The sequence below is a fragment of the Aspergillus heteromorphus genome (genome assembly GCF_003184545.1).
Source record: "Aspergillus heteromorphus CBS 117.55 chromosome Unknown BO70scaffold_4, whole genome shotgun sequence".
Taxonomy (NCBI): Eukaryota; Fungi; Ascomycota; class Eurotiomycetes; order Eurotiales; family Aspergillaceae; genus Aspergillus; species Aspergillus heteromorphus.
The window spans coordinates 1,147,729-1,166,290 of NW_020290409.1; the positions used below are offsets into that span (position 1 = coordinate 1,147,729).

The following is an 18,562-nucleotide window of genomic DNA, read 5'->3' on the forward strand; positions in this document are numbered from 1 at the left end:
GGTAGGTAGGTAGGTAGGTAAGTATACAGACAGTACTCCGTACTATCACAGTACTATCACAGTACTATTCTCATTGTATGGTCTTTGAAGAAAAAAAAAAAGAAAACGAAATACGAAAAATTGCAACAAAATAAACTCTACTCTTAAACGTGTAACGCGTACGGTGTATTTACTTGGGTGGGTTAGGTAGGTAGGTACACTACACTATTAAATACGCAAGTAGGTAGTGGAGAGAATTATCACCATCATAATCATCATCATCATCTTCATCAATTTTCCCGTCCGTCCATGCGCACTATCTAGGTAGGTAGGTAAGGTGAAGTGGAGCAGAACAGAAGAAGAAAGGACTCCGACTCCGACTCCGATTCCACTCTCCCTCCCTTCACTCTCTCTCTCGGATGGATGCGAGACGGGGAGAGGGAGAAACAGACAGAAGAGAAGGGGAAAAGATAAGAAAATAAAAGAAAGAATAAGAAAGAATCTTTCCCTTTTCGCTGGAACGGTGCAACAGAACAAGACCTCAATGACACAAGACGTGAAAAAAAAAGAAGACCCTAAGAAAGAAGAAAAATAATATAACAATCCCCATATACCAGGTAACCCGTCGCTAGAAAATAATCCTGCAAAAGAAAAAGAAAAGAGAAGAGAAGAAAAATTCATCAATGGTCAACCTAGGCCCTGCCACAAGTTTCTGTATGTGAGTGGGTGGACCGTTCGGACATGCATGTGCGAAGAAGGAAGAGTGGGAGTGAACGGTGATCCGAGAGTAAAAATATGATATGAGGGCGGCGGGTATTAAATCTGCCCCAGTGCTGAATGTTCGTTCAAGGTCATGTGTAGAAGGCGCTCTTCTGGAAGCTTTCAGGGGAGATATCGCCTGGCTTGCCCTTGGCCTCGGGCTTCTTGACCGTCTCGGTGGCGATTTCTTCCGCCGCACGGGCCTGCATCGAGTTGCTGCGTTCGGTGCCCGAGGTGATCGCCTGCTGCGGGGGTCGTCGCTGGATCGTCTCCAGGTACGGGCCGGGCAGGTAGCCGACACGGCCGTCACGAGCACGGCATCGCCACCACTCCGAGGCGTTGCCCATGGGGTCAGACTTGCCGAGCACGGCCACGATATCGCCCTTCTTCACGGCGAGGTCGATCCCCGAGCTCTCCTGCGCCTCCGGGGAGTAGTCGTAGAGCACGCGGCAGAAGTCGAGCTTAGAGGGGTCGAGCGGGGCGCCCTGGCCCTGCTGCAAGGGCTCGCCGTCCGGCCCGACCATCATCTGGCGACGCTCCTCCTGCGAGCGTGCGAGGGCTTTGATGAGCTTGCCCATCAGGTAGGGCAGACCGAAGACGGCGATAAGGAACATGAAGAACGGCTTCTTGGAGGGTTTCGGAGGGGCGGGAGAGCCGTCAGGCAGAGTGGCGGGGGAGGAGCGGCCGTTCAAGAAAGCCGCGAAGGCCGACGGGGTCAGCGCGGTCGCATCCACCGGGGGAGGACGGCCGGTCAGTTTCGCGATCAGAGTTCTGAACCAGCGGATGATAGTGAAGATCCCCAAGGCCGAGCCAAGAGTGTTGCGGAGGTTCCCGAATTGCTCGGCAACCGAGACCATGGCTGGGGTACATGAGTACACGCAGTCAAACGAGTGGGACGGACAAAAAGGCAATAGATAGTCATACCAAAGAAAGAGCTGTGAGTCGCCATGTATGTGCTCTCCAGCATCTGAGCGAACCCGCCAAAGGCACCGACGATGCTCTCGATCATCTGGAACGTGGCCTGGGTGCTTTGGCTGAACGAGTTCGTCAGGCTGTTGGGATCGTTGGGGTCACCAGGCATGCCGCCGCCGTACATCCCACCCATGCCGCCCATACCCCCCATGCCACCGTACATGCCGCCGTAGCCTCCGTAGCCCCCATACATGGAGCCCATGGAGCCGAAGCGCGAGTACGGGGAGGAGTAGGACCCGTAGCCGCCGTAGGGAGACGAGCCAAAGCGGGAAGCGCCGTAGGGCGAGTAGGTGGATGCGTTGCGATTGACGACGGAGTTCAAGGAATTGGGGCGAGAGGGGAGATCGGGGGCAGCGGAGGTGGAGGATGCGGTGGGCGTTGGGGCCGAGGCGCTGGCCGCGGTCGGGGCAGCGGATGCGGTCATGGTGGTCGGGGCGGTGGGTGAAGGTGAAGCTGTGATGGCAGAGCCTGGAGGAGAACGTGTCAATCCCGATGCATGGGCGAGGAGAGCGGTCTACATACCCGCAGCAGCGCCTGCCCTCTCCCACGGCTTAGGTGGCGAAACGGAGGCCATGGATATGCGGGAGGGGTTGATAATACCTCAGTAGTAGTGTGGCATGGAGAGGACCCCACGAGGCGGAAGCCAGTCAGCAAGACGGGGAAACGTGGAGCGATAGCACCGACTGGGGGAATGGAGAGAATGGAGACGAGAGGGGAGGGGAGAGAGGGGAGAGGGGAGAGGGGGCGAGGAAGCTCGCAGGATAGAGACAAAGCGAGGAGGCGGTGGAGATCTCGCGAGTCTCAAAAGAGGAGAAAAGCTCGGCGCGGCGCATGTGGCCCGGTTCTGCCGAGGCTTCCACTTGCCGAACTCGGCCTACTCCGTCGTCCTTAGTAATCTAGACAGATAGTTAACTAACTAACTATCTAGTTAGTTAGTTAGTCTATCTAGTTATCTACATCCTACTATCTATTATTATCTCCTGTGAGTGTCATACGGAACACAGAAAAATTAACAATTGAGAGGGATATCATGTTTCAAAAAATCTCCACCGCATCGCTCCCCCCATAATGTACAGCGGCCCAAGCCATCCAAATGAACTCCCGAGATGCATCTCTTAACGCCGACCCAACCCTGAACGGAAAAAGAAATATCCTCGACAATGCTAGCTATCTGTCTATACATGCAAAGGACCCCTGCCACTTCACACCCGCACCATTTACAGCTCTTCGTGACGCGGGGGACTGGGGCGCTTGGGGAGCTGGATCCGCCACGACCGGGGTGGCACAGGCAGTCCCAGCCAGTAGTTCCACACCCGGGAAATTTCCAGGACGCTAATCTCGAAGCTGGGAACTCACGTCAGCATGCATCCATCGAGGGGAGGATCGTTTATCCATCACTTACATCGTCTTGGGCGCGTTGATCCAGCTCTTCACCACGTAGGCGAAGGTGTCCCAGATCAGGGACAGTTCGGCCGTCATGTCGTCCCAGGCCGTGTCGGTCTCGCGGCGGATCCGCACCCGTTCCCACGGGAGCTCTTCAGTAATATAGACGAAGTTGTCCTCGTCCTCGTCGTCGTAGTAGAACGTCGACCCGCCGTCCTTCAGGAGGCGTCGCGTTTTCTTCGGGCTGCCGGGCCCGCGTTCCTTGGGCGCAATGCTGGCCGGGATCGTGAAGACCTCCCCGTCGCCCACATCCATGGCGCGGTGGAAGCTCCGGACGGCGGCGATGCTATGGGAGATGCGACCAAGGGTGTTGATCAGCGCCACCAGTTCGGTGCGGCGCAGCAACGGGTTTTCGCCGTTCTTGGTCTCGTCGTACTCAAACAGCACCTTCAAGGCGGTGCCGTATCCGTTAACCTGGAGCTTACCCCACAGGCGACACTTATCGCATCCCACGCAGTCCATCAGCCGGCTGACGTTGCGGAAGCGGTTGCGGAAGTCCTCTTTCAGCCCAATCGCGCTGGGGTCCTGGAACATCAGGTGTTCGTCGAAGATCTGTTGCCGCTCGGTCAAAGTCGAGGTCAACTGGGACATCTTGCTCCTGGTGTCAGCATCTTGCACGGGGTCACTGGTACAGTAGTTGTAGCCCTGGAGGTGCTTCTGCAGTTTCGCGACAGCCCGGGAGACCAGCGCGTAGTTGAAGTACAGGTTGGAAATCCGCTCCGGGTGATCGTGCAGCCGGTCCTTGAAGCATTGCAGGTTGGGATGCCACTGTCCCGTAGTCTGGTTGAGGTAATCCCAGCAGAGATGGGTGGAGATAGAGGCGTGCATTCCACTGATCACGCGATGGAACACTCGCTTCTCCAAACACTCGTTATCCAGATCAAGTAGGTCCGGGCGTTTCAACTCCTGCTGGAGCACGTTGCGGAAGTCATGGACAGCCTGAATACCGCCCAACGGGGGGGCAGGTGACAGTCCCGGGGACGGCTTGAGAAAGCAGTTCTCACGGTAGATCGAGTCCCAGACCTGGCGGGATCCCATGCCAGCGTACCCCGTAAACCTTTCCGGGTTGTCCACGAGACTGACATAGTCACCCTTGCTGCTCGCCCCCTCGTCCTCGGGGACACAGTAATCCCGCTCGTCACATTCGTCGTCGTATTCAAACACACAGCTCTCCCCGACGTTCTCTCCCAACATGCCCTGGAGTGGCCGGTGGTTGGGCCGCTCCTCCTGTGCTTTGCGCCCCGGGTGGCCCGCCTTGGGGCCCTCGAGTTTACTCAGCTCCTCCGCGCGCCACGTTAACGGGATGTCTTCTTCGGAGTCGATTGTGTTCACCGAGCACGCGATGTTCCCGCACATGCTATTCGCATCGGACCAGAAGGGGCAGACTTTGTTGAAGAGGTTGAGGCGGTAGTAGGAGAAGAAGTCGGTTTCTTGCGTGATGGATTGGAGGAGAGTGTAGACTTGGTCGTTCAGTTGGTCGATGGTGGCGTAAGAGACGCAGGCGTCGGACACCATGGCGGAGGGGTCAATCTAGGGAAAACCCAGGTGAATTAGCCAAGCCCCATCTTTGGTTTCCCAGGAAGGATCAAATCGGGGCGTGGGATCGAATACTCACAGCACATTTGTCCTGGTTATGGTGCAGGCCCGTCTCGGCATTGGCAAGCCGCGACAAGGCAAATATTGCCAAATGGAAGAATTTGGCCGCGGAGCGCATCTTGGATCCGGCGGAACAAACACAGCAGTAAAGGTAGGGATGGGATTGTATACACTCGGGGAGGGAAAACAGGGAAAAACAATGGGATGGGATAACTATAACTAGCCAAGACAGGGTCTGGTTGGTAAGCAAACAGGGTCGTTCACATGAAGATCCGCGAGGGATCCGCAACGGTGGTCAACAACAATCGAGCAGATCAGATCAAATGGCAGTTCGGGTTCTCAGGTTCCCTGGAGGACAGAGAGGCAGTTCTAGTTCCAAAACTGGTCGCGCAGAAGAAGAGAGTGAGCGATGCGACAACGGGCCCGAGTGGAATGAGGGGGGGAGTCTTGAAGGAGAGGCCGTCGCGAAGTGGACAAGCTGGCCTTCGTTGGTGGCGCGGAGTTGGGCGAGTTGCATGATCCGCATGTAGTCATCAATAGGCCCTTGAGTTTCATTTCCTCCCCTCTCCTCCTTTCATCCTCCCCCCACCACTACCACCACCACCACCACTGCCGACTCCTCCCCAGTCCACCCATCCGGTCTAGAACTCGTCCACCGTCTGGTTGTCTGGCTGTCATGTTCCACTCTGTGCCTCGATTCGGTCTGGATTCTGTCTGTTGTCTGCCGTCCACTGATAAGCGGCGATTGGGCTAGTGCCTTGTTGATGAGGCCGTCGGGCCACCCGACTGCAAGAACCGACTGACTGACTGAGGAGTGAAATTAAGGGGGCGTGAGGAGCTTCATGCTAGTCATTGTCGGAATATCTCGATCGGCAGGACACCGGATCGATATAGTAACAGTCGATCGGTGGCTTGACATGTAGCCGGTTCCTGGATTTTCCTGATATTTCCGGTTCGCCAGCGAAAGTAGTCATCGATGAACGCCAATGCACCGCCGTTGCTATCGACCGGTTGGTTAACAGACCAGACAGGATTGGCGATAGTGGAGACCCTTGGGCTTGTTCCTGCATTTTGCAGAGAAGTGCTCTCTGTTTCAAAAGTCATCCAGTGTCACACTGGCTGTTCGGCTTCCCATAGAGCTACAGATCTACTGTCGGGCCTTTGACGGAATCCCCTTCGACTGAAGTCGCGCGTCGAGAAGGGTCTTATTATTCGATGCTGGTTCATTCACTGATTGTCTTACGAGCCTATAAACCATAGAAGCTGCGTGTCTATTACCAATCCACTAGAAGGAGCTGCGTCTGCCCTTAATGCTCAGCCCCCCCTGGCTCGGCCTTGATTTGCTCGCAGGTAGAGACTGGGCAGACGTTCCCAACCATCGCTTTAAATTAGGTCCCGGTTTCTCCGCAGACATCTCAGCCTCTGTTCCCTGATCCTCAATCTTATGCATATACTGTTGCGCTTGCTCTTCTATTTCATCCATGTGCTTTTGGGCTTGTTCTTCCATCTCCTTCATACAATCGTCGGCTGTGATGCATACGTCGGTCTTACTATCGTCAACGTGCTCGCTAAATTCAGTTTTGTGCACTTCGCATTCATCCAAGACCCTGTCACAACACTTGCTTAAAGCACTGTCGACGGTCTCCTGAACAATTTCCTTCAGAATATGTGTTTCAAGGATGGATTTGATCTTCGCTTCGATTACGCGTTCGAGGTGACGTTCGATCAATTCGATCTTGGTCACAATGGCTTTCTCCGAATCAGAGAGGAAATGACCCTCTAAATCATCAGATATGGCCGGTAGACATCGACATACTAAGCGAATCAATAATTTGCGGATCAAACCATCGGAAGCACCACAGAGCATATGCTCAAAACGCGCAAGTGTGTCACGCTCCGTGCGTTTTGGAGAGGAATGACGCGTAAAGTCGGTTGGTCGGATCGCGGCCGGTGAAGGGGGGGGAGGACTCGGTGTATTGACTTCGGTAGGACAGCATGGCGATTCTGGGGATATTAAGAGCGGTCGTTTTCGTCCGTCATCCTCGGGTGGTAATGAAGAGTGGTCTACAAACAATTAACAAACTATTGTAGAAGATAAAGTACAGAAGAATATTGGATTTGAAGGTACCTCGGGGCCGTTTCTCACCCGCACGGGCTAACTTAGATTTATCATGATATGGGGGTGGATTCACTTGCTGCACCCGTTCGGACGCAGACTCCTCATAATCAGGCGGTTTATCAAGCCATACACTCAGATCCTTCCAGCGTCTTTCGATCCGGCCCTGGCGGGCCTCATCGAAAGACACCGCCTTAAGGTTTTTTGTCCTTAAACCATGGACAAAGGTCCTCAGTATACCGAGTTCGCAATCCCTGAATTGTTGCCGACCGAAATAGATTCGTAGAGACTTGAACTCACAAATCCTTGCAAAAGCGGCGAAATTCAAGTCACTATGCGCTGCAGGGAGGCAAGACGGCAGATTAGACGGGCAAAGAACAGTCTCCTCCGCAAGCGCCCGATCAAGTTCTAGAATAAGTAATGAGACGTCCCGAACATTCTTTGCCCTTGTCTGGAGTCTTGTAACAAAATATTCTGGACATAGTGTTTCGTCGCTTACCAAGATTAACCTACACGTTTTGACTGACTCCGGAGAGATTCTGAACAAAAGTGAATTTTGGCCGCTCGAATTACCCGACTTTGCGTTGATACCGAGGGAAATGCATCCTTGATTAGTATGTTTATGATAGGCAAGACGAAGACTAGCCACAGAGGGATTGTCAAGAGTAGAAGTAGAAACAAGAACTTTCTTCACGCCTGTAGCCCACGGTGTTTTTGTCGATAATTCGGTCATGATGCTGTTGCGAGGAAATCGAGATCGAAGAGAAACCCTCGACGAATCGAGTTGCCCTCCCACCCGGGCTTTGAAACAATGAAAGCAGCCCTGACTTGAGTAATGTTAACGGAAGATGGAGATGACGAAGAAAGAGTAAAGTTGTAGAAGCCGTTGCGGCCTGGTCACGAGTACCTGCCCAATCCGAAATCAACAAGTGAGATCAGAGAGTCCTATGAGAACACAGGAATGGCAGGCCTGGCGGCGAGTACGGCAAGCAGCTAATACTTTCTCTTAAGTGGGTATAATGTGACAGCAAGAGGGAGGGTAGAGCTGAATAGGTGGTTGCCTGACAGCGAGAAAGGAGAAAGGGTACTATTTGCGAAGATGGGGAAAGGGGAAGAGAGAGTATAAGAGGGCTGGGAGGGGCGGGATTGACTAAAACTACAACACGCTAAGCCGCCTTTAGCTAGCGCATGTTAGTAAGCTCCGACTACACCTGCCGGCAGTAGCTGACCGCCTGTCATACTAGTAATTTGTATAACCATCTGTCCTTCCTCCGCGGCTGCAGTCCTTCAATATCATCAAAACAATCAATTTTTATCAATTTTTATATTATTTCTGAGCCTGCCTAATCTAGCATTTTTGAAGCCATACAACCTCTCAAGTTAGAACCCCTACCCTGTATCTTGAGATGATCTCTCAGCTGACCAACTGCCTTGCTTTGTAGGTTGCCGGTGCAGTGAGAGATCAGTGAGTGAGCAGGAGCAAAGAAGGAGCAGTCACGTGCTGCCCTCACAAAAGCGGCGGCACCCGTATAAGGCAAGCGGACGGATTCCAGTAATGGAGCTACTACTATACACTTCAATGCATTATCAAATGACCAATGAGAGACAGTCGGACAATAATAACACAGACCTAGTCCCGGAAGACTAGACTAGACCCATTTGGTTGCGTGATCCCTTCAATGATGCAACCTGGGCCGATATCTCCACAGACTGGTTCGCTTCCTCAGGCATACAGGCACCCCAGGTCTAGACTGGGCCAACTGGCGGGTACACAAACTTGTACGGTCGTGTCGTACCTGACCAGACCCACACGTCACGATCGACACGCGTAGCTCCCCTTCCTCTCTCTTCATCTTCCTCTCTTCCTCACCCGTCAACCAACCTTCCACCAACACTCCCCTCAAAATGTCCACCATCACCCCACCCCCAGTCACCCTCGTATGTCTCCCTCCCCCTCCACAAGAAACCAACCCCTCTCAAGGAAGCCCCCCCCCCAACAACTAACCTCCACAGGAAGATCTCCACGCCTTCCAGGCAAAACATTTCCCGGGGAGCGTCCCATCCCCCGCGTACCAGGAGCAGCCCCTAGAAGAAGAGCAACAAGAAGAATACTACGAAGAAGATGATGATCTGGGCTACTATCCCGACGGGGCGAAGCGAACCCTCACGGACGAACAGATCCGGATTTTCAGACACAGCGAGGTCCATGCTCTACTGAGGGAGAAGCAGCTGCGGGAGGAGGCGGAGGCGGAGGCGGAGGAAGAAAGGGAACAAGCACGGCTGGATGCAGCGGCAAAATTGGAGAAACATTCTAGTGCAGCTGCAGAGGGCAAGACTACGACTTTGGCGGCAGTGGCATCGAGTGGTGTCGGCGGTACCCAGGCTCGGTCTTTGAAGCAGACCCGCTCGGAGGAAGATACTGCCATGAATTATGGAGATGAGGATGTCTCTGTCGCTGCTCCCTCGCGATCTTACGAGGAGTCTTCCTCTCGACGCCCTTCGCAGTTTGCGGGACGGAGGATAATCTCGTATGAGGATTGAGGGTCTCGTGGTGGATTGGATTGCCCAGTTACACTTGGTTATCCGCCTACGAACTTAGTGTGCATGAGCGCTCCTGGCCTTGGGCTCTTTGGCTTGGTGAGTTCCTCCTATCTGCTCCCCTACTGCCCCCCCCCCCCCCCCCCCCTACACCAATGATGAAAACATCGTATCAGTCATCCTTAGTCGGAGGCCATACCATCTGCGGATGCGTAAGGCAATGTCGACTTAATCTTCTCTCTGAGGTTCTCCTCTTTAATCGCTGGTCGGAATTGACTACATGACCCTATGCTGACTGTCTGCGTCAATTAGACTGTCCTTGCCAAGCAAGGGCCATGCTTGATGCTACATGCCTCGTTTCAGATCACCCAAACGTCAAATCGCGATCGCCCTTTGTCTAGGAATGAAAGACCAGAATATGGCGATCCCCACGAGCAGTCCTAGCATGATGGGCTGCAGAACTTGGACGCCAGCCTGAGAGGCTATCGCTCCGGTCATGAAAGGGAATGCAGCGGACCCAGCTTGTCCTATGCTTGCAGTGAACCCTGTCGGAGTCAGCATAGGAGCCACGTCATGGAGAATCGACACTCACCCATCGCCCCGACATGAAGTTCCTGGGGGATCACCTTGGTAAGGACATAAAGCCCAACCGGGTAGAACGGGCCGATGAAGAATCCTGATCATCTGTCAGCCCGAGTCCTGGATCTATGATATGCCTTTCACTTGTCCGATAGATGAGTGCGATTACTGACCCAAAAAGCACACCGTAACTGCGTTGACAATAATGTCTGGAACCACCCAAAACAGAATCTGCATCACCACAGCCAGTGCAGTATAGATGAACACCATTCGCCGTTCACCAAATCGATGTGTGATGTCTGCCAGGGCAACCCGGCCGAGAGTAAACCCGGTCCAGAAACCAGAGGCGATGTAACCGACCTTCTTGGGGTCACCGTTCCTCACAGACACGAGAAATTGGACAAGCCAGCCTAGCGTTTATCAGCAAGGGGCCCTTCTCGCTTCAAGCTCAGACGTACCTCCAGCAGTTACCTCCGCGCCAACATATAGGAAAAAAAAGCCGTTGAAGATCCAAACCGTCCGGTTGGACATCGTATCCCTGAGCTCTTTGCCGGCTGTGTCTTTGGCATTGCTTACGTTCGGACTGAAAAGCCCTTTTCTGAACGTCCACACCAGGGACGAGATATTCACTGCTCCAAGAAGCAAGGTCAGCAGGTAGTAGTAATGCCAAACCGGGATCCGCGAGGCAATCGTGTTAGCGATCAATGGGCCGAGCACGGTCCCAACGCCATACACGGCATGTAAGATGCCCAACCACCGATGCGCATCCTTGACGGTGATGATAAACATGTTCACTTGGGCATCTTGAAACGCCACGCCGCAACCTGTGAAGAAGAACGCCGCCACGAACAGGGGAAAGGGCGGGCTCCAGAACATCAAGGCGTAACCCATACACTGGATCGATGCGCCCAGAACTAGTGTCCCGCCTGTCCCGATGTAGGAGCACACATGGATGTTGGCGAAGGAGGCGATGACCCAACCCGTGAAGTTCACCAGGTAGATCATGGAGACCTGCAACAGGCCCACCTGGTACGTCGGCTGAATGTAGGGGATCAGAACCCCCAGAGAAGCGTCTGCACGGAGTCCCTGGTCAGCCTCGTTTCCTGGACCATCAGCTCAACTGATGTTTACAGGGCAGGCACACCGTTCAGTCCGGCCATCAAAGCGGCAAAGTTGGTACTGAAGATCTTGCTCTTCACATCCCGGGCGCTCTTGGGGAGTAGAAACGAAGACTCCGTTGCCGGATATGTCTCATCCTGGGCATTGGGGCCATGCTCGGTGTCTCTGTTGTCGCCCATGTTGATGGCTCTCGTTCGATCGACCGATCAGTTGCATGGAGGTGGTAGACGGCCTCCGGGTCGGGGCCCTTATATGAGAGGGTTTGTGGCCTGTCGTCCGTAATCCTTGGCCGGGCCGAGCTATGTGGGCATTGGCCGTGGGAAATCGCGGCTAGGCTGCAATCCCCAGCTGGTGGAGGGGTAATCCCATGCACATGTCGGTGAGCAGGACAGGGTCTTCAAGCCTGTGGCCCGGGATTAAATCCGATGCGATAAGGGAGGAGGGACTGACTGTTCTGGGGGTTGGTCTGTGTTGGTCTGAGCAGAGAGCAGGTTGGAAGAAGAACATCCCCTTGACCTGCCTATTTGGGCAGTCCAGCCAGCAGCTGAGCCCGGCTGTTGCTGCTACTTGCGTCTTGCTAACCACTCTGGGTTAAGCCATCAACGCCTCGGGGCTAGTGCGGGGAAGGACCTTCCAAGTGCCAAGTTCCAATGGTCGGTGATGCACAGGTAGCTCCTTGCCAATTATTGCCCTGGGCATTGGTAATCTTCGGAGCCCAGGCCACTTCTCGATGCGAAGATCTTCATGGCAGTGCTGTGCTCAACAGCCTTGCCGCTTCACTTCCACTCATGGGTGAGCACGGAGAACTGTTCTACCTGTTCTACGGGGTATATCAGTTTACCGTGGGATCAATCAACTCGTGCTCTCTCATGGGCATATTTCCCGATAATCCCATCTGGCTACCCCATACATGCCATGAGACACTGATATAAGCTAAACGGGCCCTGAAAAGTCATCCCTATAACCCGCCGTTTCCCGATGAATCCAACCCCGCTCAGAAGGCCATGTCTTTCCGTGACTACCCGGCCTTTTCTTTTCTGAGCATTACGGTCAACACGGGAGGGAGTCTCCAAGCCTCCTCCTGTCTGGGGTACGGGGTATGTCGTTGGCCCAATGCGCTTTAGTAATTGTACTGCCCTACTCGAACAAGGGGATGAGTGTCTATGATTAGTGGAGCCTTGAAGTTATAACGTATTGGTGAGTAGACTGAGATCCACTCGTGTCAATTCCTTGACTAATGGAAGACCCTCAGGGTTGAAGAGAGGGGTCACCCCGGGTTCTCCAGCATTCTGCACAGAAGCGCCGTTGGAATGTTCTAGGATGGAGTTTAATAGGGGTTGGTGCGAGAGAGAGAGAGAGAGAAATGGATGGGTCAGAGTCAACTAGATAAATCATCAGATGATACGGACAAAGCCCAGCCAGGACAGGGTACTGGGCGGATTATAGACATGGATGGATGTCTGCAGAGTCGAAATGCCGCTGTTGCATTCGTCGATGCCGGAGCAGATCATTGGCCGGGAACAGTGCAACGTTGACGGCAGTGGGGGCCGTCGGGACCGCTGAGTGGCCGAGCCAAGCCAGGAGGAGGGCGGGAGGACTCCGCTGTGGGTCCGGGCTTGGCATGGCCTTGCCTGTTGGGGACTCTGGAGGGCTGGGATGTCACTTGAGTTCCTGGTGATGGCCCCGTACACACTTGCGTGATCGGGTCCCCTGCATTCCCATGGGAGCTGGTGTTACTACTGGCTCAAGGTGGTCGATTACGGAAATCTCCGCGCCGTATGCAGATCAAAGTTATGTTATCGAAATGACGAGAATGCGGTTATTCGAGGATAGCGCCTCCAGCTCACGATCAGAGAGGGCCCAATGTCTCGAGATTCTGTAACTCCACGCAGAAACAGGTCGGGCTTGACTGTTATCGATTGAAAGTGGACTCTACTCCATCTCGATCCAACATTCCCGACAACTGCACCCATGACCACCCATGACTACGCCGAGGGAACCAGAGACCCCGGAACCCTTAATCGCTTCTTCTCCAATCAAGGCACTGATCATTGTCGGCAGGATACGGCCGTTTGGGGACTCCCAGCCAGATCGGTTTTGGTTACGTCTTCGATTGCCCTCGCGGCTGGCCCCACCGAATGCATGCAACATCCAGGCATTGCCGAGGAATGGAGAGCCCGCAAGAGCCCTATCGATCCTGAATCACTCGCCCATGTCGCCATCTTAACCTTTCCATCTCCTCCGTCCGGGGTTAGCCAGCCGTTCATATATCCAGGTCGACGGAAGCTTTGCTTCCTCCCACTCGCACGCCCTCAACTGCAGTGCACCTCTTCCTGCCTCTCGTCCGATTCGACGCGGTGCCACGATGAATCCGTACGAGGTCAACGCCGCGCCCCCCACGACCGTTGATCTGGATCTGCATTTGGAACCGGAGCTTTCAGAAGGCAAGACCGAAGTCGCCGAGCAGACCTCCCTGGACTCGGTTGAGAAGAATGGCCTCACCCTCCCTTACTCCCCGGACGCCTTTGGCGACGAGGAGTTCGCGGAGGTCAAGTACAAGGTTCTGAAGTGGTGGTATGTGCGCCTTTCCATTTTCCCAGGCCATCTCGCATCCATGCATGCATGCTAATCAATCCCAGGCAATGCGGCCTCCTCATGGTGGCCGAGACGGTGTCGTTGGGGGTGCTGTCTCTACCCGCAGCCGTCGCCGGCTTAGGGCTAGTCCCGTATGTCCCTTGCAAGCCCTGCTGCCTCCCCGGGAGGTTGGTCGTCCGTCTACTGACATCACCACCCAGTTCGGTAGTCATCCTCGTGAGCCTGGGTGCACTGGCCACCTACACCGGCTATGTTATCGGCCAGTTCAAGTGGAGGTATCCGCAGGTCTGCAACATGGCCGATGCGGGTGAGGTGCTCGCCGGCCGCTTTGGTCGCGAGCTGCTGGGCAACGGCCAGATCATCTTCCTGGTCTTCATCATGGCCAGCCATCTGCTGACCTTTACCATTGCCATGAACGATCTGACCAACCATGGGACATGCTCTATCGTCTTTGGGGTCGTGGGCTTGGTTGTCTCTTTCGTCTGCACGATACCGCGCACCCTGGCTAAGATGTCGTGGCTGTCGCTGGTTTGTACGTCACCATCACCCTCACCCTGCCCCATCCCTTCATCGGTGGAACCCAACTAACCAGAACAGCATTCGTCAGCATCCTCGCAGCCGTGATGGTCACCATGGTCGGCGTCGGCATTCTCAACCCTGATAACGTGGTCGAAGCAACCGTCAAGACCAACGTCTACCACGGCTTCACAGCCGTCAGTAACATCGTCTTCGCTTTCTGTAAGCAACAACTTCCCTCCATCTCAGCCACACCTCCCCGGACCCACCCCATCCATTCATCTCATCTATCTAACCATCCCTCCCAGCCGGACACGCCGCCTTCTTCGGCCTCGCTGCCGAACTCAAGAACCCCGCCGACTTCCCCAAAGCCCTGGTCCTACTCCAAAGCGTCGATATCACCCTGTACGTCGTCGCCGCCGTCGTGATCTACTGCTACGGCGGATCCACCGTCTCCTCGCCAGCATTGGGATCCGCCGGCCCGGTCGTATCGAAAGTCGCGTACGGCATTGCTCTTCCAACCGTAAGTCCGAATTAAACAACATATCAGCCCCTCCCCCCCCCCTCCCCTCATTCCCACCTTCCTCTTGAAGAGTATACAAAGCGTGATATTACTGATTGTAACTGATTGTGAGTAGATCATCATCGCCGGCGTCATCAACGGCCACGTTGCGTCAAAATCCGTCTACGTCCGCCTGTTCCGTGGCACAGACCACATGCATAAGCGCACCTGGAAGGCTGTTGGCTCTTGGGTCGGTATTGCACTTGGATTGTGGATTGTGGCGTGGATTATCGCGGAAGCGATCCCGGTTTTTACGAATTTGTTGAGTTTGATTGTATGTTGTGACCCGGACATTTCTTCATCTGTTATCACCTACTGTGTGTTATCTGTCGTATATCATTTTCCCTGAGGGAACCTCATCAACACACACACACACACAGAGAGAGAGAGAGAGAGAGAGAGAGAGTGAGAGTGAGAGAGAGAGAGAGAGAAAGCTAACCAATCTCCTCTTACAGACAGCCCTCTTCGCCAGCTGGTTCACCTTCGGTCTCTGCGGCATCTTCTGGCTCTTCATGAACCGCGAGGATGGGCGGTGGCGCTCCTCGCCGAGGAAACTCGCCTTGACGGGTTTGAATCTGTTTGTTGTTGGAATTGGGGGGTGTTTGGTTCGTGTCTCTTCTTTTCATCCTCCTCTTCTTCTTCCATTCTTCATTCATTCATTCTTCTCTGCTGGTTAAATCCCTTTCCACGCTTTGTATTTCGAATGAAATCATACTTCATACTAACAGATTGTTGGTTGGTAAAGTGCGGTCTAGGTCTCTACGTCTCCGGAAAAGCCATTCACGATAACCCGAGTAATGCCAGTTTCTCTTGCGCGAGTAATCTTTCTTGAGGCCCTCCGTCTCTCCGCACACTTCCCTCTCTGGCTCTGCATGCTTGCCACTACTCTCCCTTTCTTTTCTTTTCTTTCGATTCTATTTTCTTCTAGTCTTGTCTTGTCTTGTCATGGTTATACACCTATCCGCGATTCTCATTCTTGCGCGCATGATCACCTCGGAATGAGCATGTTGGTTTTATTGGGATTGGGCTGGATGGATGGATGGATGGATGTCTACATTCTTATACTAGCATTTCTCTTCTCCTCTTGGTTGGATTGTTCATAGGACAAGGAAGGAAGGCAAGGCGGTATACACGAAGGCTGTACATATCTATCTCATGGACTTGATTATATTATATCACTTAGTTGTTACTTTAATTTACCTTACTTTAATTCTTACTGTTAAGTAGGTATACTAAGGCAAGACAAGACAAGGAGAATGGTAATGATTGGTCATGGTGATGGTAATGGTATATAGATAGATAAATAGATAGATAGAGAGATAGAGAGAGATAGATAAATGAACCCAACCCAACCCGCCTTGCAGAAAACAGCCCACGCACGCTCTTCTAAACAAGGAAATCACAGAAGTAGCAAAGAAAGACAGAGAAAGAAAGAAACAAAAATGGTAAAGAAAGAGAAAAGAAAAAAAAAGAAAAGAAAAGAAGGAGGGTAGTGAAGAAAGAAGTGAGGGAAGGAGGGAAGGAAGGAAGGAAGGAAGACGCTAAGGTAAGTAAGTCTGCGATGTAGTAAAATACAAACTAGTGACTAAAGTAGTAAGTAGTGACTAGTGGGGTAGGTAGGTAGAAACATAGGTAAGCTAGCTAGCTAGCTAGGTAACTTAGTTAAGTGAGGTAGGTATGTAAGAGGTGGGAGTAGGTAGGTATGTAGTAGGTAGTAGTAAGGTTAGGGTAGCCAGCCTACGGACTAAGACCCCACACCTCGCCCTGACTCCCACTAGCCCTGCGCATCCTGCGTCTCTTGCGACGACACGAGTCGATGGCTTCCGCGGTGAGGATGTCCGGCGGGAGCGAGAACTCCTGTTCCTCCATGTCCGGGATCGGGTGGCCGAAGGCGAGTCGGGTGCGGTTTTTGCGGTGGGTCGTGGAGAGGGCGAGTTCGCGGAGATGGGGTTTGGCGTAGAAGGAGGTGAAGGGTTTGAGGGGCTCGGAGGGGGGTGGTGGAAAGGGCATGGGGATCGGGGCCGGGGGCGGGGGCGGCATGGTGGAGGATGATGATGATGATGATGACGGTTTTTTGGACGAGGAGGTGGAGGCTGATGTGGAGGCGGGTTTGAATTTCTTGCCGGATGTTGCGGCGGTGGTGGTGGTGGTTGCGGAGCGGGCCTCCTGGTGGAGTTGGCGGGCTGCCCAGGCGTCCACGTCGTTGGGATCGGGGGGGTCGCCGTAGCTCTGGGCGTCGGAGAGGGTGGCGATGCCACTGTCGCCGGCGGCTTCTTCGTCATCGTCATCGTCGTTGGTCTCGGGGGTCTCTTTGTTCTGATCTCGGCCGTCCTCGACTTCGACCGGCTTGTCCTTCTCCAGCTTGCGCCGTCGCTCTTCTTCTTTCCAGATCTTGAACTTTTGCAGCACGGCGGAGATCTCCCGGATGAAGTAGCTGCGTTTAGACTCGTAGTGCTTGCGTTCCGGGTCGGAGATCAGCCCCGTGATGCCCATGACGCGGAGCCAGTCGTGGCCTTGGAGTTCGTCCAGCAGGCGGTCGAGGTTCTGTTTTTCATGCTGGGCACGGTCGCGCTCTATGTTGCGGAGTTGTTTCTCTTGTCGTTCATTGCGCCGGTGTGGACGGAAGTAGGTGTCTTCGCTGAGGGGGTCGGTGGCGGAGGGAGGTTCGGAGGTATTCGATTCGGGAGTTGGGTGTTCGGCTTTCATGGGAGGATCAGGGAGGGTGATGGTTTCGCAGTTGTGGAGGTTGAGGAGAGGGTTTCCGAAGGGGAGGTCGGAGTCAGCGCCGGCGTCTAGGGAGGATGGGGTGAATGGGGCGGGGAGGTCGTCGATTAGTTTGAGGGTGGTGTTGCCAGCGAGGAACTCTGGCGGTACGTGTTAGCGGAGCCTAGGCAGGAAAGATATCCCAGGTCGTCATTACCTGTCTTTGGAGGCTCCAAACTGAGGAGTTCCTCGTAGTTGGGGAAGTATAGAGCTAGCTCGCTGCGCGCGCGGGAGCCGCCATCGTGGGAGCGGAGGGAACGCCGTGACTCGCGCGCCGCGGGGGCCTGCTCTGCGGGCTGCTGGGCAGCGGCATTCCGGGAAGACCGACTCGGCTTCTGCTCTGATGAGGCAGAGACAGCGATCTCCGGCCGGGTGGGTGTGGAAGCAATCTCGATCTCGGTGGTGTCAGCGGCCGGGGCTGGGCGGCGCGGGCGACGGGCGGAGGCGGCGGCGGCGGCGGAAGGTCGCCCCGCAGGGGACAACCTCCGCAGAACGGAGGCCTTCTTCGTCGCGGAGGGCGAGATTGTGTCTAGCGGGTCGGGAGACTCGCGATTGGCGTGCAGATAGAGCGGCGCCGGGGTGGTGGCGGGGATGGAGTCATTGCGGAGGATGCGGCGGTCGGAGGAGGGGGAGGTGGTGGTGGTGGTCGGTCGGGGGGTGGACGGAGAAGGCGAGCTGGCCAGCGGGCGGCGCGCTGAAGTCCGCCGGCGCAGGGGCTGGTGGTGCGACGAGCCGGAGAGCTTGCGGTAGGGCGAGGTGGCGGCGGACGGTTCAGCAGCGCTGCTCGTCGTGTCCAGCAGGTCCGGAGAGCTGCGGCGGCGTCGCGAGGCGGGCTGGCTGAGGCGAGGGCGCTTGGACGGAGGTTGGACGTCGACGTCAAGCTGGTCGGGGGCGCCGTTGGGATCTCGTCGCAAGGAGACGCGGACAGGCATCAGGGTGGTGGAGGTCATTCGGAGGGGCAATTGGGGCGTGGGGGTGATAGGCATACGGGGGCTCGCACACACGAGGCCCATCGGAGATGAGGT

At 54.7% G+C, this 18,562-nt stretch overlaps 8 protein-coding genes across 8 annotated transcripts; 3 read left to right on the forward strand and 5 right to left on the reverse strand.

Annotated features, from left to right (window-relative positions):
* Positions 1-830: 830 nt before the first annotated feature.
* pex13 (peroxin PEX13) lies at positions 831-2,284 on the reverse strand (the record flags this gene model as incomplete). The annotated part of the gene is made up of 3 exons (XM_025539158.1): positions 831-1,597; positions 1,663-2,178; positions 2,233-2,284. 3 exons carry the CDS (start codon positions 2,282-2,284, stop codon positions 831-833), a joined length of 1,335 nt encoding a protein of 444 aa, XP_025402481.1.
* Positions 2,285-2,713: 429 nt separating this feature from the next.
* BO70DRAFT_359582 (ER oxidoreductin) lies at positions 2,714-5,304 on the reverse strand. The gene is made up of 3 exons (XM_025542567.1): positions 4,769-5,304; positions 3,113-4,683; positions 2,714-3,054 (listed from the first exon to the last, which is right to left on the reverse strand). The coding sequence occupies exons 1-3, from the start codon at positions 4,865-4,867 to the stop codon at positions 2,928-2,930; spliced, it is 1,797 nt and encodes a 598-aa protein (XP_025402482.1). The 5' UTR covers positions 4,868-5,304; the 3' UTR covers positions 2,714-2,927.
* Positions 5,305-5,943: 639 nt separating this feature from the next.
* Positions 5,944-7,699, reverse strand: BO70DRAFT_165038 (uncharacterized protein). The gene is made up of 2 exons (XM_025538320.1): positions 6,878-7,699; positions 5,944-6,813 (listed from the first exon to the last, which is right to left on the reverse strand). Exons 1-2 carry the CDS (start codon positions 7,596-7,598, stop codon positions 6,035-6,037), a joined length of 1,500 nt encoding a protein of 499 aa, XP_025402483.1. The 5' UTR covers positions 7,599-7,699; the 3' UTR covers positions 5,944-6,034.
* A 1,071-nt stretch (positions 7,700-8,770) lies between these two features.
* On the forward strand, positions 8,771-9,406 carry BO70DRAFT_350496 (DUF3807 domain-containing protein; the record flags this gene model as incomplete). The annotated part of the gene is made up of 2 exons (XM_025541697.1): positions 8,771-8,803; positions 8,879-9,406. The coding sequence occupies 2 exons, from the start codon at positions 8,771-8,773 to the stop codon at positions 9,404-9,406; spliced, it is 561 nt and encodes a 186-aa protein (XP_025402484.1).
* Positions 9,407-9,754: 348 nt separating this feature from the next.
* BO70DRAFT_331218 (putative MFS transporter) lies at positions 9,755-11,553 on the reverse strand. The gene is made up of 5 exons (XM_025540868.1): positions 11,127-11,553; positions 10,441-11,055; positions 10,156-10,392; positions 9,996-10,079; positions 9,755-9,948 (listed from the first exon to the last, which is right to left on the reverse strand). The coding sequence occupies exons 1-5, from the start codon at positions 11,278-11,280 to the stop codon at positions 9,779-9,781; spliced, it is 1,260 nt and encodes a 419-aa protein (XP_025402485.1). The 5' UTR covers positions 11,281-11,553; the 3' UTR covers positions 9,755-9,778.
* Positions 11,554-13,359: 1,806 nt separating this feature from the next.
* BO70DRAFT_165101 (neutral amino acid permease) lies at positions 13,360-15,720 on the forward strand. Its single transcript, XM_025538321.1, has 8 exons — positions 13,360-13,675; positions 13,741-13,827; positions 13,897-14,228; positions 14,294-14,434; positions 14,521-14,735; positions 14,851-15,048; positions 15,230-15,379; positions 15,520-15,720. The coding sequence occupies exons 1-8, from the start codon at positions 13,467-13,469 to the stop codon at positions 15,604-15,606; spliced, it is 1,419 nt and encodes a 472-aa protein (XP_025402486.1). The 5' UTR covers positions 13,360-13,466; the 3' UTR covers positions 15,607-15,720.
* A 358-nt stretch (positions 15,721-16,078) lies between these two features.
* Positions 16,079-16,389, forward strand: BO70DRAFT_165207 (uncharacterized protein). The gene has a single exon (XM_025538322.1). The coding sequence runs from the start codon at positions 16,112-16,114 to the stop codon at positions 16,265-16,267; it is 156 nt and encodes a 51-aa protein (XP_025402487.1). The 5' UTR covers positions 16,079-16,111; the 3' UTR covers positions 16,268-16,389.
* Positions 16,107-18,523, reverse strand: BO70DRAFT_426925 (acetyltransferase SAS4-like domain-containing protein; the record flags this gene model as incomplete). Its single annotated transcript, XM_025547841.1, has 2 exons — positions 16,107-17,638; positions 17,695-18,523. 2 exons carry the CDS (start codon positions 18,521-18,523, stop codon positions 16,512-16,514), a joined length of 1,956 nt encoding a protein of 651 aa, XP_025402488.1. The 3' UTR covers positions 16,107-16,511.
* Between the last annotated feature and the right edge of the window lie 39 nt (positions 18,524-18,562).

What these genes read in the sequence shown, in the direction of transcription:
- BO70DRAFT_165038 (XM_025538320.1), bottom strand. Translation starts at nt 7,598, where the DNA reads ATGACCGAATTATCGACAAAAACACCGTGGGCTACAGGCGTGAAGAAA. An exon ending in GGGTGAGAAACGGCCCCGAG is followed by an intron (nt 6,814 to 6,877) that starts GTACCTTCAAAT and finishes AATTGTTTGTAG; the next exon opens with ACCACTCTTCATTACCACCC.
- BO70DRAFT_331218 (XM_025540868.1), bottom strand. Translation starts at nt 11,280, where the DNA reads ATGGGCGACAACAGAGACACCGAGCATGGCCCCAATGCCCAGGATGAG. An exon ending in TTTGATGGCCGGACTGAACG is followed by an intron (nt 11,056 to 11,126) that starts GTGTGCCTGCCC and finishes GACTCCGTGCAG; the next exon opens with ACGCTTCTCTGGGGGTTCTG. An exon ending in AGTTACGGTGTGCTTTTTGG is followed by an intron (nt 10,080 to 10,155) that starts GTCAGTAATCGC and finishes ACAGATGATCAG; the next exon opens with GATTCTTCATCGGCCCGTTC.
- BO70DRAFT_165101 (XM_025538321.1), top strand. Translation starts at nt 13,467, where the DNA reads ATGAATCCGTACGAGGTCAACGCCGCGCCCCCCACGACCGTTGATCTG. An exon ending in TAACATCGTCTTCGCTTTCT is followed by an intron (nt 14,435 to 14,520) that starts GTAAGCAACAAC and finishes CATCCCTCCCAG; the next exon opens with CCGGACACGCCGCCTTCTTC. An exon ending in CGAATTTGTTGAGTTTGATT is followed by an intron (nt 15,049 to 15,229) that starts GTATGTTGTGAC and finishes CTCCTCTTACAG; the next exon opens with ACAGCCCTCTTCGCCAGCTG.
- BO70DRAFT_359582 (XM_025542567.1), bottom strand. Translation starts at nt 4,867, where the DNA reads ATGCGCTCCGCGGCCAAATTCTTCCATTTGGCAATATTTGCCTTGTCG. An exon ending in ATAACCAGGACAAATGTGCT is followed by an intron (nt 4,684 to 4,768) that starts GTGAGTATTCGA and finishes GGTTTTCCCTAG; the next exon opens with ATTGACCCCTCCGCCATGGT. An exon ending in ATCAACGCGCCCAAGACGAT is followed by an intron (nt 3,055 to 3,112) that starts GTAAGTGATGGA and finishes GTGAGTTCCCAG; the next exon opens with CTTCGAGATTAGCGTCCTGG.
- BO70DRAFT_165207 (XM_025538322.1), top strand. Translation starts at nt 16,112, where the DNA reads ATGAACCCAACCCAACCCGCCTTGCAGAAAACAGCCCACGCACGCTCT.